General features: G+C 36.9%; 1 protein-coding gene across 5 annotated transcripts; it reads left to right on the plus strand.

The window, feature by feature from the left end:
- Positions 1-263: 263 nt before the first annotated feature.
- mier2 (mesoderm induction early response 1, family member 2) lies at positions 264-14340 on the plus strand. Of its 5 annotated transcripts, none has more exons than XM_048183062.1 (13): positions 264-393; positions 2062-2234; positions 2321-2446; positions 2847-2967; positions 4502-4581; positions 5207-5276; positions 5405-5556; positions 9812-9893; positions 10007-10101; positions 10228-10358; positions 10908-11026; positions 11299-11417; positions 12538-14340. In XM_048183062.1, the coding sequence occupies exons 2-12, from the start codon at positions 2070-2072 to the stop codon at positions 11376-11378; spliced, it is 1221 nt and encodes a 406-aa protein (XP_048039019.1). In that variant the 5' UTR covers positions 264-393; positions 2062-2069; the 3' UTR covers positions 11379-11417; positions 12538-14340. The 5 variants fall into 5 exon arrangements, with proteins under 5 accessions (XP_048039019.1, XP_048039018.1, XP_048039017.1 ...); XM_048183061.1 differs by lacking the exon at positions 264-393 and adding an exon at positions 455-734 and having other exon boundaries at positions 2853-2967; XM_048183060.1 differs by lacking the exon at positions 264-393 and adding an exon at positions 456-734 and having other exon boundaries at positions 10010-10101.
- Positions 14341-15608: the final 1268 nt, after the last annotated feature.

Genomic DNA, 15608 nt, shown 5'->3' on the forward strand with positions numbered 1-15608 from the left:
CAGATGCACCAAATGTTGTAGTTGTAGTTTTGTAACCTTTTTTTATGGATCTCTGATCATCATCTTTCAGAGGCACAAACTAAAATTAAACATCTGGTTATGTGACTACACTAGCTATGTAAAAAGTCTCACATTGAGTCAAGACCTTTGCAATTTCATTCATAGTTGATAACTTAGCCTATTTTAGACCCTTCAGACTCTTAAGTATATTTTGCTCACTTATGTTAGCGGTGGGATTCATTTCCATTTAACACAAATATATGCACTGCATATGAGAACTGTATGATTAATATGACAGAGTTTGGTGACTATCATCAGTGTGTGTTGAGTTCAATAGGAGTTCTACACAACATCCGGGCATTCCACCGCTTGCGCAGAATCGGAATGGCGGAGGTAAGTGAGCTGCGGGGCTTGGGGGAAGAACAACACAAGGATTAAATGTTTCAACCGCTCCGATACAATTTAACCGCCAGCCGCGCATTAACAGACAGCTTAAGATCCCGGCCGTCTGATCGACCGACTCAGAAAACGGCAAAGATAGACGGTCACTAATAAGGAAGAAGTTAAAATGGGAGCACTCCTCAGCGTTTCGCCACTCTATCTATCTCTCTGTCTGTACGCGTTCACGAGCGTTTAATTCGCCAGATCGAGCGCCGTACGAAACAACTGGAGAGCTGCGCGAGCGCTGGTGCTGAAGTGTGTCCCAGGTGCGCTCGGAGCAGGACGGATGGCAGGTCTAAACTTTCAAAACTTCAGATACTGTCACTGCCTCCTCGACTTCCCTAAAACTGTTTCCTTTTCGCACCGGTTCGGAGTCACAGTGCAAATGTTCAGCACTGACTTACAGGAAAGCGCCTGAGTGACTAACCGCTGCAAACTTCAGTAAAGCTCAAAGAGGTCACATACAGATGCGTTTAACGGTTATGAAAAAAAAAATAGGAAAAGACACTTTAAACATGTTTGTGCTGCTTAAAAACAATTTACTTTGAGTTTTAGACCAAGTCTAGAAGTGTCTATGAGGTAAACATAGAGAATTATGTTCAATGTTGTGGTAAAATGTCATTTTTGGGAGACTAAGGGAGGCTTGTTAGGCTATATGAGGGAAAGAGAGTGTTTGTGTTACTAGAACATGTCTCTTAAAAACAAACGGTTCTTTATTGGCATTGATGCTTCCATGAAAAACTTTTAACATCCACAGAACAGTTCCATTGCACAAAAGGTTCTTTATAGTAGAAAAAAGTTCTTTAGATTATTTAAATGTTCTTCACACTAAGAACTTCTATAGCATCACTGTCAAAAAAAAACCTTTTGGAACCTTTATTTTTAGTGATGCTAATATTGCAATTTTTTTTATTAATTTCTTATCACATTTGTACTGTAGAAACAATAACTGATATTTTGGTGTAAACTATGTTGACTATGGAACATTGTTGTAAGGGCTTATATATTTTAAAAGGCCTAGTACAATTAGTATGGGAAATATTCTATTCTAACTTATAGATCTTCTCTTGGAAAAATTGCTTCATAACAGTTTTTTAACATAATTCACTATGTTCACCATGTAGAATATTTCTTGAAATAGTCTAAAAGTGTTTGAAGAGTAAATAACATTCATTTAAACAATGTAATTTTGGTAAAAAAAAAAATAAAAAATATGGGTTTTGTTGTAAAATTTTGTAAGGATATTGTTTGAGTTGCATGACCTGTCATACATTTTACTAAAAGTGCTTCATTTCAGATGTTCAAAAGAAAGTTATTTTGGTATTTTGCCTGTCATAACCTTTAAGAGATGTTGTTGGTTGACGTGAGGGTATTTCATTTTTCCAAATTGTCTTCGTATATATATATATATATATATATATATATATATATATATATATATATATATATATATATATATATATAATGCAACATCCTTTCTCAAAACGTTTTTGTTAATCATTTTTATAATTACTTTTAAATTTAACCAACATTTACCAATGTAATTGACCTATAACTGAATAAACTGACATTAAATTGGCCTACATATTTTGAGAATTATCTGCTGTCATTGTGCTTTAGCTGTGCGAATGGGCTCCAAGGACCAACGGCACAGTCGTGTAGACATTTTCCACCAGGGCTATGCGGGGCCACTGGAGGCCCTTCCCCGGGCATCTACGTTCCTAGAGGAGCAGGACAGGAGCCTGGTGGCCCTGCGGAGACAGGCGGTAAAGATGGCAACCAAAACCCATTCAGTGAGTGAAACAACTTCTCGCTCTGCATTGATAGATTGGATTAGCTTCTTATTAACAAAAGGATTGTTTCATTTACCTTTCCACAGGGTGGTGAGATGCCCCTCGAGCAACTTCTGGCACTTTATGGGTACAACATGCCTGATCCGGTCCTGGAACAACAACAGGAGCCAAATGAGCTGGCAGCTAGTCTGCCTGAAATGACACTGGACAAGGTCACTATCACTAGTTTTCTCTACATGTAAAATGTGTTTTGTTCTAATGAATTTAGCATTTTGAAGTAGAAAATTCTGTCAAACTGAAAAGGTTCCAGATGCTTAAATGATATAAAGTGCTTCATACCTGTGTATCCTATGCAAACAATGAATTATATTAGTTGCGGAGATCAACTTTGTGTGCGTTATAAGTAAGCTACCACAAAAATATTTTAAAAAGTATTCCCTCCCCCCCATGTTCAAACCAAGTATGCCCTTTCTGCACCTTATCTATGGAAAATGTTCTTATTTTGTGCTTGTCCTCATCAGTAGATTCTTGAAATGCTTTGAGCTTCATTAGGAAAATTAGAAAGTAACAAATTATGGCTTATGATTGGAAATTAAGTCAGTCATTTTGTAGGTTCAGATAGGTAAAGATCTGCTCTCAGGAGGGGAGGATGTGGACAACCATTCCTCTGTTGATGACCTCACACTCTCCATCACGTCCCATGCATCTGACCTCTTACAATGCCACCTGAGAGGTAGCACATCACATTACAATGCTTCTTGTTTTACTGTTCAACTCCTAAGTAAATATTCTTAATGTCAGTGGTAGTTGCCTTATTTTTCTTTCTTTTATATTTTGTTAAATTTGTCCACACTGCACATACATTTAGAACTTAATCATGTTTTTCTGTGATAAATCTTGGTGACACCAAAATAAGACATTTAGTGTGTGGTAATTTTCTATGAAAAATGTATTTTCTTTTGTTAAAAATGTTTGGGCTTGTTCCGAACCTGTTCTTAAAGGGTTAGTTCACCCAAAAATGAAATTTCTGTCATTAAGTACTCACCCTCCTGTCGTCCCAAACCCATCTTCAGAACACAAATTAAGATATTTTTCATGAAATCTGAGAGTTTTTTATCCCCCATAGAAAACATCGTAATTACCACATTCAAGATCCAGAAAAAAGTAAAGACATTGTTAAAATAGTCAACATGACTACATTGGCTCAACCTTAAAGGTGCCATCGAACGTTTTTTACAAGATGTAATATAAGTCTAAGGTGTCCCCTGAATGTGTCTGTGAAGTTTCAGCTCAAAATACCCCATAGATTTTTTTAAATTAATTTTTTTAACTGCCTATTTTGGGGCATAATTAGAAATGCGCCAATTCAGGCTGCGGCCCCTTTAATTGCTTGCGCTCTCCGCCCCCTCCCGAGCTCTCGACTCTATCATTGCATAAACAAAGTTCACACAGCTAATATAACCCTCAAAATGGATCTTTACAAAGTGTTCGTCATGCATGCTGCATGCATACATCAGATTATGTGAGTATAGTATTTATTTGGAACATTTGATTCTGAATAAGTTGCATAACAGTCAGTGTTATGTTGAGATTCACCTGTTCCTCGGAGGTCTTTTAAACAAATGAGATTTATATAAGAAGGAGGAAACAATGGAGTTTGAGACTCACTGTATGTAATTTCCATGTACTGAACTCTTGTTATTTAACTGTGCCCCACAGGTAAATTAAATTTTTAATTCTAGGGCACCTTTTATGTTACTAAGTGTCGAGAATACTTGTGCACAAAAACAAAATCTAAATAACGACTTTAATCAATGATTTTTTCTCTTCCCTGTCAGTTTCCTACGCTGTTGACGTAGTGAACACAGTGCAGCGCTTCCGTGTTTACGTACAAACGCCTACTCAGTATTGTCCTGCGCTGTTCACGTGAGCAGCAAGACGCATGTGCAAAACCGACAGGGAAGAGAAAAAATTGTTGAATAAAGTCATTATTTTTGTTTTGTTTTTTACGCACAAAAAGTATTCTCATCACCTCATAACATTAAGGTTGAACCTCTGCAGTCACGTGGACTATTTTAACAATGTCTTTACTACCTTTCTGGACCTCAAAACGTACAATGACGTTGCTGCCTATGTGTGGTTCAGAAACCCTTGGATTTCATCAAAAATATGTTAATTTGTGTTCCGAAAATGAACAAAGATCTTACAGGTGTGAAACGAAATTTCAAAATTTCATTTTTGGATGAACTAACCCTTAATCATGCTAGGTGATGACAAAGACACTTCAGTCAGCTGCTCTGAAGACGACTCAGAAAGCACCTCTATCCCCTCCAGTGATGGCCGAAAGGTAAAAAATGATTCATGGTATAGTTTACTGTTTTTATATTTTATGTTATTTCAGCTTTATTTCAGTGAACAAAAATGATTCTAGAAGTTTTAGCCTTAGTTAACAATTATACATAATGACATTTTAATGGTCCAAGAATAGAGCCCAGTGGGACACCATAGTTAAAAGTATCAGTAGGCCATTCTGTTCAAAATGAATAGAAATGTCAAGTTTTCTGACACAGTTCTTACAAATTTCATGTTAGAAAACATGACCATTAGGGGTTATTTTTAAAAGAAATTAATACTCATTTATTTTGTCAAAGTGAATTACTTTTGCAAAGTAGCAAACCTCTGAAGGATTATGTCAGTGTTGCCATCACAGGAATAAATTAAATTTTAAAATATATTCAAATAGAAAACAGTTATTTTGTAATAATTATTTAATTTTGTATTATTATATCACAATATTACTGTTTTATTGTATTTGTGATCAATTAAATGCACTAATGGTGAGAATAAATGTTTGAACAGTTGTATCCATAAAATAGAATTAATAATATTTTATAACTATTCAAAAATGTCTTAATCTTAATGGGGGTTAAAAAAAATTTAGTAATGCTTTTGTGCCTTATTTTGGTTATCAGGACATCATGGTGGGCCCCCAGTATCAGGCTATAATTCCTGCTCTCTGTACACACACTTTTTATGAAAGAGGTGAGTGTCTTCTCTTGGCTAGTGTCCTTTACACTGGCTCCAGGATTGTGGTTTCAGTGGTCTATTTTGCATAACCGACCTGCAGAGTCCACTGGGACCCACACCTGTTTTGTTACTGTTATCCCCAGCCTATGAAAATGAGGACCAGTTGTTGTGGACTCCAGATGTGTTGTCCAGTCTGGCAGTAGAGAAGTTTTTGCTTGAAGTCCAGAGAAAAGGGAGTGACAATGGACCTACAAACACTCTGAACACAGGAGATATAGTCAAAGACAATGAGCAGGTTGGGTTGAATCACTCAGCATTTTTTCATGCAATTTGGAAGTGTCTGAATTGGGGGGGGGGGGTGGAGCATGCCAACAGTTTTATTTGAGTTTTATTTATGTACTATTATAGCATTTATTATTATATTGAATTTTGATATTTTTACAGCATTTATTAATATGTTTCAGTAATGTTAGTAATTTCAGATTTAGTAATGGTAGTACTTCAACACATATTTCAGTTATTTGCCATGGCAACATTTCTGTTTAATATTTTAAGCTTTAGTTAACAATAACAACACTGATTACTAGACTAATTTATTGAATTGTTTAATTAATTATGACAAATCATAGTGTATGATGTGTTCGACAATTTTTATGCCCTTCCCTCACTAACTTCCCTCCTTCTCGTTCACGCGGATGTATGTCATTTCTTACATTGCACTGGTCCACTACTGGTGGAACCATTGCAACGTGTTTAAATAGAACACCCTGGAATCCGATAAGGAGCTGATTGAGTCTTTTTTTCTTTAATTTTTTACGTACCATTCTATAGGCCTCTATGTATGCTTGGGTGGTTAAAAAATTAAATATAAACATATTAAATATTAATATATTCATATATTTATATTAAATATAAAAAATACACAAATGAAAATAACAATACAATAAACTATAACTGTTAAAAAACAGTCAGCCTAAGGTAGCTACAAATATTTAATTTAGTTAAATGTCAAAATAACTCACTATACATACACTACACTGTAAAAAATGACCGTGATTTTAACAGTAAAAGACTGTAAAAATGCTGCGGTGAAAAACTGTTAATTGGTTTACAGAAAGTTCCCGTACTATATACGGTGAATAACTGTAATAGATCTAATGGTACATTTTATGTAATTTTACGGTAAAATACCGTTAAATTCACAGTTTTTGGAAGTGAAAATAACAATTCATTGTAAAAATTTACAGTGAAAAACCGTAAATTGACATTCCCACAATTCCCTGCGTGACACTTCACATTTGATATATTTTCGTTGAAATAACTCAGTTTCTTCTTAGTTTTTCTAATTTTTTTCTAATCAGTTATGTACATTAGGGTTTTATGTTACACCTAATGTTGTTAAATTAATGTTTATTGCATTTTTAAAATGTCATGTGTGTTACCATGATGGTGTTTAGTGTGTGTGTGTGAATGACACTGTGTGCACCTTCTATATATTAGTATTGTCCTCCTTAGCTTGTGATGAATTTTGATTCATCATGTGACTCTCATCACCACTGTGTTTGGTGATTGTCAGTGTATTATAAAGGTACAAAACAGATATTAGTACTTCATTAGGTTGGTAAATTAACATTAATATCTGTTAATGAAATATGTTATTTTACCGTAAATTTAACAGATTTTTTTTTTTTACGTTGCTACCGTATTTTTTATGGTAAAATTCTGGTAACCACAGCTGCTGGTTTTTTACTGTACATTTTACTGGGATTTTTTTTACAGTGTAGAGTTGTGTGGGGTGGGGGTGAATTAGGCGCGGCCTGCTGTGACATCACAATCATGTTGCATTGTGGTCTATAGATCTGCCTGAAATGTTCATATAGAGTAGACTCCGTCAAAATTTAGGGGCCGAGGGTCTGTCCAATTAAACTTCCCTTATCCACTTGACGAAGTTGAACGCTCTTCAAAATGGCTGTGGGGATTCCCCTGAGGGTAAGTGCTTAGGGAAGTTCGCGAGTGTATATCTAACTGGCCAATATAGAGTTGAAGGATTCATGCCTATATATGCGCCGCCTGGTGGCCAATCTTCACTGATTTTACATTCCATCAGTAAGAGCAGAGTGTGTTGAATTAGCAGAGCAATAACACAGCTGTACATAAAATATTGCAATCCACACAACATAATGAGAGTTATATCAAAGTTCAAAAGACCAATTGTTGGTACTTGTCTCACCAGCTTATCTGTGACCTGGACAGAAAGTCCTTGTGGTGTATTAAGAGCTCTGGTATCCAGGGTAATGTCAGAATACCACCACATAAAATGAACCACATCCAACAGGAGTAACTGTTGACGCAAGAGGAAGCTGTCTGAAAGGGATGTCTGGGTACTAACCCGGAATGTATCCAAAAAACATAAAACTATAGCTGCCCAACTCACAGCTCCACAGAGTCAATATTCATGGTTGGGCTACTATAGCCAAACCTTTGGTCACTCATGCCAGTGCCAAATGTCGGTTCCAAGAGTGCAAATCCTGGAATGTGGACAATGTGAAACATGTATTGTTGTCTGAGTTGACCTTCACTGTCTTTCCCACACGGGGGAAGAACAGGGGTGGATCAGTGATGGTTTGGGCTGCAAAATCATGGCATTTCCTACTGTGCTTAGTGGGCATGTCACTGCCAAGGACTACCAAGCCATTCTGGAGGAACGTGCATCCAAAGGTTCAAACATTGTACTTTGAAGGGGGTGCTGTGTATCAGCAAGGTAATGCACCAATACCCACAGCAAGACTTGTGACAGAATGGTTTGATGTATATGAAAGTGAAGTTGAACATCTCCCATGGCCTGTACAGTCAACAGATCTGAATATTATTTAGCCACTTTGGGGTATTTTGGAGGAGCTAGTCAGGAAACCTTTTCTTCCACCAGCATCACATGCTGTACCTGGCCAATGTGAATGAACTTTAATGACAATGGAATTGGCCCTTGGATAATATGGAATTGGCCCCTTTTGCAGCTATAACGGCTTCAACTCTTCTAGGAAGGCTTTCCACAAGGTTTAGGAGTGTGTCTTCTTCTAGAAGCTCATTTGTGAGGTCAGGCAGTGATGTTGGCGAGAAGGCCTGGCTCGCAGTCTCCGCTCTAATTCATCCCTAAGGTGTTTTATCGGGTTGAGGTCAGGTCTCTGTGCAGGCCAGTCAAGTTCCTCCACACCAAACTCACTCATCCATGTCTTTATGGGCCTTGCTTTCTGCACTGGTGTGCAGTCATGTTGGAACAGGAAGGGGCCATCACCAAACTGTTCCCACAAAGTTGGGAGCATGAAATTGTCCAAAATGTCTTGGTATGTTGAAGCATTAAGAGTTCCTTTCACTGGAACTAAGGGGCCAAGCCCAACCCCTGAAAAACAACCCCACACTATAATCCCCCTCCACCAAACTTTACACTTGACACAATGCAGTTACCGAGTACCGTTATCCCGCCAAACCCAGACTTGTCTATCGGATTGCCAGACAGAGAAGCTTGATTCGTCACTCCAGAGAGCACGTCTCCATGGCTCTAGAGTCCAGTGGCAGTGTGCTTTACACCACTGCATGTGATGTAAAGCTTGGATGCAGGTGCTCAGCCATGGAAACCCATTCCATGAAGCTCTCTACGCACTGTTCTTGAGCTAATCTGAAGGCCACACGAAGTTTGGAGGTCTGTAGCTATTGACTCTGCAGAAAGTTGGCGACTTCTGCGCACTGTGTGCCTCAGCATGCGCTGACCCCGCTCTGCGATTTCACGTGGCTTACCACTTCGTGGCTGAGTTGCTGTTGTTCCCAATTGCTTCCACTTTGTTATGATACCAGTAACAGTTAACCGTGGAATATTTAGTAGTGAGGAAATTTCATGAATGGACTTATTGAACAGGTGGCAAGTTATCACAGAACCACGCTTGAATTCACTGAGCTCCTGAGAGTGACCCATTCTTTCACAAATGTTTGTAGAAGCAGTCTGCATAGGTGCTTGATTTTTATACACCTGTGGCTATGGAAGTGATTGGAACACCTGAATTCAATCATTTGGAGGTGTGTCCCAATACTTTTGGCAATATAGTGTATATAAAATTATATATAATAAATAAATATGAAATTATAATGGTCCAAGAATAGAGCCCAGTGGGACTCCATAGTTAAAAGTATCAGTATCAGTAGACCACTCTGTGCAAAATGAATCAGGTTTTCCTACCCGGTACTTTCTTAAAGATTTTCTTGCAAATGTGTGTAGTGACATTCAAAATAAATAAATAAGAAACATAGTATCCAACTCCAAACCATGTTGGAAAACATGATCATCAGGTTTTGTGGAGTTCATGCAACTCTCGTGCTGCTGTCATTAAAGCAAAGTGGCAACTTGCCAAATACTAAGACATCCTGAAATTACACAGATGCATTTTCACTAGTGGTCTGATTCTTTTGTATCTCATTGTACGTTTTTATTGTCTGGTGGGTGGGTGTTATTTTGATCTTTCATTGGTTGCACTTATTCTTTCATTCCATCTCTTTTGTAGGCTCTTTATGAACTAGTAAAATGTAACTTTAATGCAGAAGAGGCACTAAGAAGATATCGCTTTAATGTCAAGGTTTTCAATGGTAAGACCTCTGTACTTTTCCTTCCTTGTCTCTTTTTCTATTCCTTTCTTTCTATAATTAAATGCATCCTGATATGTATAGCTGGGTAATCTCAATTTGAAAAAATGTTCCAGAAGAGCTTTGTGCCTGGAGTGAGGAGGAGTGTCGTAACTTTGAGCATGGTTACCGTGCCTATGGGAAGAACTTCCACCTAATACAGGGCAACAAGGTGAGCACCAAATTTGTCTCATAACATATATTGTTTCCCAGTAGGGATTGCTGCTGATGTTTCCACCTATTTTAGAGAAATGAGAGCGCCTTAATGTGTCGGTCTCTCTTATTTGCCCTCACCCAGGTCCGCACACGCTCGGTGGGTGAGTGTGTAGAGTACTACTACATGTGGAAGAAATCAGAGCGGCATGAGTATTTCACACAGCAGGCCACTAAGCTGGGTCGGAAAAAGTGCAATCTACCATCTGGGAACACGTGAGTGTGTGTGTGTATTATGTTTGTTTGCTTGTTTCTTTCTGAGTAAGGACTCTCACACAAGAAACTAAAAGCATCTTCTAGATACATAAATGTAAATGTAGAAATTGAAAAAGTAATAATGTAGTGGTGCAGAAGGGTTTAAATTAGGGGTGGGGAACGATCCTGGAGGGCCATTGTCCTGCAGAGTTTAGCTCCAACCCTGAAAAAAACACTCACCTTCCTGTAACTTTAGTAATCCTGAAGACCTTGAATAGCTTCAGGTGTGTTTAATTAGGGTTGGAGCTAAACTCTATAGAACAATGGCCCTCCAGGATCAACGTTCCCCACCCCTGGTGTAAATGAACAGGTTATTTGAATAATTTTATTTCGTTGCCTGATTAAAAGCAATTTAAGCTGAATTAATTATATAAAAAGTGGAGGCTTATATTTTTAAGAAAAATTAAACAAAACAGGAATTTTTTTTCACACTGAAGGCAAAATATAGTAAAAGTTTTCACATTTTTAATAATGATCTGATGATATTTAAATGATTTATGTGTCTCTTAGAGAGGATGCTGAGCCGGATACTGGCGACGTGGAAGGTGCCAATCAAGGTTTGCCAAGTAGGTCTTCCATTCAACTCCAGCCTCCATCGCCACCTGCTGTCATGGAGCTGGATAAACAAGGTATGCTTTATTAGTTCTTGGATATTATACATACTTTTCCACATCCATATGAGTTCATGGAACCTTCCATTGTGGCCATTTTCTTAATTTTTGACAAGCTTCTTCATTTATATTCATTTGTTTATGTCCAGCATAAATGCATATTTTCTTGGTTTTGGTCTGGATGGTCAAAGAGTTATGATTTGTTTCATGTTTTCCATCTGCCAGCATTTTTCCTATTGTGTTTGTGTTCTTTTATGTTTCATCACCTTTCATTTGGTCGTACAATCCAGAGGAGAGCCTGAATTGTGCAGCTCAGTTTCAGGGTCGTCCACGACGGAAACGCACACCGCGCTTCCTATTAAAGCCCTGAGCTTGCTGCTCACAGACAACCTAAAACTGACAGACACAGGTAAAAACAGAAGTATAGATGTCCCAGGAAATGGATCATTCCTGTTATGTAGTACTTTTTCATGCTCATATCATATCTTCATATAGTGAATAAAATATTAAACTCACTTTTTTTATTATATAAAAAATATTAAACTCAATTTTTAAAAATGGAAATCATATGAATAATATATGAATATTCCTGAAAAATATATATATATATATTATATAAAATTATATATATGTGTGTGTATATATATATATATATATATATATATATATATATATATATATATATATATATATATATATACTTTTTTTTTCTTGTATCTAATCAAAAATGGGGGTAGGTTTTTAGTTTTCAATTTTTTTTTGTGTCTTCAGTATTGCTTTCCATCCTGTTCCTCACTGTTAGATAAAATTACTGATATCTGCATGAAACTTTATCTGTTTACATCAGTGTTTTGATATTAAAATATTTATTAATATTTTGATCTAACATTTTTTTTTATTTTAGTTTGTTTTAGTGATTTTATGTTTTGTCATTTTTATTCATTTTTTAATATTCCTGTTTATCTTTTAATTTATTTTTGTTTCAGTTTTAGTAATTTTAGTACTTCAAACTTATTTCAGTTAGATTAAAATTAGAATGCTAACTAATATTTATAAATTATTTTATTTCAGCTTTATTTCGATTAATGAAATTTATTTTTAATAGTTTTAGTTTATAAAAACAACACTTGTATAATATCAAAATTTCAAAAGATTGTTATAAACTAAGTATCTAACCTTAGTTTTTTGCTTACATCCTGTTCAGTTCCATCCTGTTAATTTCTTTATTTCCACCCTGTTATATTTACATACCATTGTGAAAATAAGGAAGCTATAATTAATAAAGTTTAAATGTCTGAACATGACCAAAGCATCTTTGTTAAATCTGGTACTGCATAACAGGAATGACCCAAACACTACAAGAATAAACAGAGTGGAAAAGTCTGTGGAAAAGTTTTCTTTGTGCATGTGTTTTAAATTGTAAAACAGAAACTCCTCATACATCTACTCTTCCCCCTCCACCCCCTTTTCTGTTTTTCCCCAAACGCTCGACTGATTTTTCTTGATATGCCTGTTTCTTGTTTCTTCAGGTTCTGAGCAAAACATTGGGGAGCTGGAACTATGTGCAGGTTCTTGTTCTAGCCCACAGGGGGAGCAGCTGTTCAGACAATTTTTGCCTCTCCCACAAGCGCTCCAGATGCCAGACTTAGCCTCCCCGGCCACCCAGCTTTACTTGTCCTCGCTCCCTCTTAGCCACTCCGTCCCTTTTTCCCAGCCAGACTCAGGGCTCCTGGGAGCAGGTCTTAACCAGCTACAACTGGGGTCTTTCTCTGAAGATCCTGCACCTGCCTGCTCAGAGTATGTTGCCTCACGGAGGCTTCAAATGGACTTTTCTTTGCCTTCCTCGCCTGTCCCATCCGTCCCAGATTTTGGGGTACTCGGTAGCCTCTTGTGTCCACCTTCCTCCATCTGCTCCACACCCATCCAACACAGCAACTCACCTGTTCAGCGAAGAGAAACATTCCAGATCTAAGCAAATGTGACGACTGAGTTTGCAGTTGTCTTCAGGCTACTCCAGAAAAGCCTGAAATAAAGGGATAATTCAACCAAAAATGAGAATTATGTCACCGTTACTCAAGCTCATGTCATTCCAAACCTGTTTAAATAAAAAAAAAAAATGTTTTTGTCCATACAGTGAAAGTAAATGGGGTCCAAAACTTACAAGCTCCAAAAAATACATCAAGGTAGCATAAAGGTAATCCAAAAATACACTACTTTTATTTTATTTTCAGAAACTTCTTTCCCGTTTCTCCTACTTTTCCCCCAAAATTTTCCACATTGACTTACTTTTACTGTGTTCTGCAGAAGAAAGTAAGTCATACAGGTTTGGAAGGACATGAGGGTGAATAAATGACCGAATTTTTATTTTTGCCAGAACGATCCCTTTAAGGAATGTGTTCAAGAATTCCTCGTTTAAACCATGCGTCTTCTACTAAACTAGTAACCAGGTGTTTTAGGGAGCTGGTTGTCTCTTTCAGACTACTACATGCAATGAAAGTGTTTTTAACTACCTAATTGTAAGCTTCCTAATTGTAAGAAAAGTTTGATGGTCTCATTTTATAGAACTTTGGTAAGCCCTTCATTGCATGTAGTTCTTATAAGCTCTCAAAACTTAAATTTTTAAATCGCTTATTTCTTTTTGTTAAAGCATAAAATGTTTTACTTGTAAAGAAGATATCATCAAGAATGAACTACTAATGCAGTTGTTTCGTCCTTTCATTTGTTGCGATACCCTTTATGAGATTCTGGCTTTCCCATTGTAGGTTCTTCTTTGTGCAATAAAAAACACAAGTTCCTCAGGGGCTTCGATCGTTTCCCTCTCGGTCTGGTCCGTCGGTACTTCAGTACTAAGTGTTGAAGAGGGTTTTTTTAATGGTTTATGAATATACGCTCCATGCTTCGCCAACAAATCCTGATGTAAGTGACGGATTCACTCTATTAAGTTTCTCAGGTTTTGCAGCCAGTTGTCTTTGCGTGAAGCCACAACCTGTCAGCCCTCCATACTACCCAGAATCCTTCGCTATCCAGAGAAACCGGCACTGTCGAATCTAGTTTAGTACCTCAATTGTGACTGGACTTCTGTTATTTAGAATTTAAAAGCATCATGTATCATCATTCACTTCCCTTTATACATTCAGATTCAAAAATGTTTTTATAATTGGCTTTAAGTTTTGACTATAGTTTACACAAGGTTCAGAACATACGAAAGGGAGACAAACACCACCTTGACTTATTTTACTTTTTTTTTAAGCAATTTATGTATTACTCCTCCTGTTGATTTATTGTCCCTGTTATTATATTTTGTAAATAATAATAAAAAAAATGAAAACAAACTCTGTCTTTTAGTTATTGAGATACACCCCTCGTGACAACCAGTCCCACACTATATATTTTATTTTGTTGTCTCTTTTCCGTCAAGTCATAATGACCATTGACATCCCAGCTGACTGCTCGTCATATCTCTGAAGCATGAATATTTTCCTGTGCTCTGTTTTCATTTATGTAAATGTGTAGACTGCTTAATGAAGCTATTTAGTAATGTTAACATAATTTTCTGCTGTTCAACTGCTGTTATAGTTTAAAAGGGTTAGTTCACCCAAAAATGAAAATTCTATCATTTATTACTTACCCTCATGCTGTTCCACACAATCGGTTCATGTGAGTACAGTGGTTCAATATTAATACTATAAAGCGACGAGAATATTTTTGGAGCGCCAAAAAACAGGAAAAATAACGACTTATTAGTGATGGCTGATTTCAAAACACTGCTTCCGGAAGCTTCGGAGCAAAAATGAATCAGTGTATCGAATCTGCTGTTCGGAGCGCCAAAGTCACGTGATTTCAGCCGTTGGCAGTTTGACACGCGATCTGAATCATGATTTGACACACTGATTCATTTGTGCTCCGATGCTTCATGAAGCAATGTTTTGAAATCAGCCATCACTAAATAAGTCCTTATTTTGTTTAGTTTTTTGGCGCTCCAAAAATATTCTCGTCACTTTATAATATTAATATTGAACCACTGTACTCACATGAACCGATTTAAATATGTTTATAGTACCTTTTATGGATCTTGAGAGAGGAAGTTTCATTGCTCCCTATGGAGGCCTCACGGAGTCATCGGATTTCAACTAAAATGTCTTAATTTATGTTCCGAAGATGAACGAAGGTCTTACGGGTGTGGAACGGCATGAGGGTAAGTAATAAATGACAGAATTTTCATTTTTGAGTGAACTAACCCTTTAATGCGTGACCTGTTAGTGTCCACTAGAGGGCAGATTAACATACAAATGAAACGAAATAAAGAAAGCTGAACTGAGACGCAATCATTCAGTTTACACCCTACATTCTAGGCTTGACCTTTGAAAAACTTTGTATTACTAATGAATAGTAATTGCATATATGTCCTGAATCGGTGACGTCACATCTCAGTAGGCTACAATAAATCAGTATTAATCATCAGTGATAGTTTTTTACATTATGAAAGCCTCGTTTGAATATTACCATCTATGAAGCATCCGGGAATTAAACTACTAAAATGTTTGCTATACCCAGGGCAACCAAAAAATAAGGTACTGTCTTTTATTTAATATAATTTTAA

Source organism: Megalobrama amblycephala, linkage group LG2 (assembly GCF_018812025.1).
Source record: "Megalobrama amblycephala isolate DHTTF-2021 linkage group LG2, ASM1881202v1, whole genome shotgun sequence".
Taxonomy (NCBI): Eukaryota; Metazoa; Chordata; class Actinopteri; order Cypriniformes; family Xenocyprididae; genus Megalobrama; species Megalobrama amblycephala.

What these genes read in the sequence shown, in the direction of transcription:
- mier2 (XM_048183059.1), top strand. An exon ending in CCTCCAGTGATGGCCGAAAG is followed by an intron (nt 4,582 to 5,206) that starts GTAAAAAATGAT and finishes TTTGGTTATCAG; the next exon opens with GACATCATGGTGGGCCCCCA. An exon ending in ACCTAATACAGGGCAACAAG is followed by an intron (nt 10,102 to 10,227) that starts GTGAGCACCAAA and finishes GCCCTCACCCAG; the next exon opens with GTCCGCACACGCTCGGTGGG.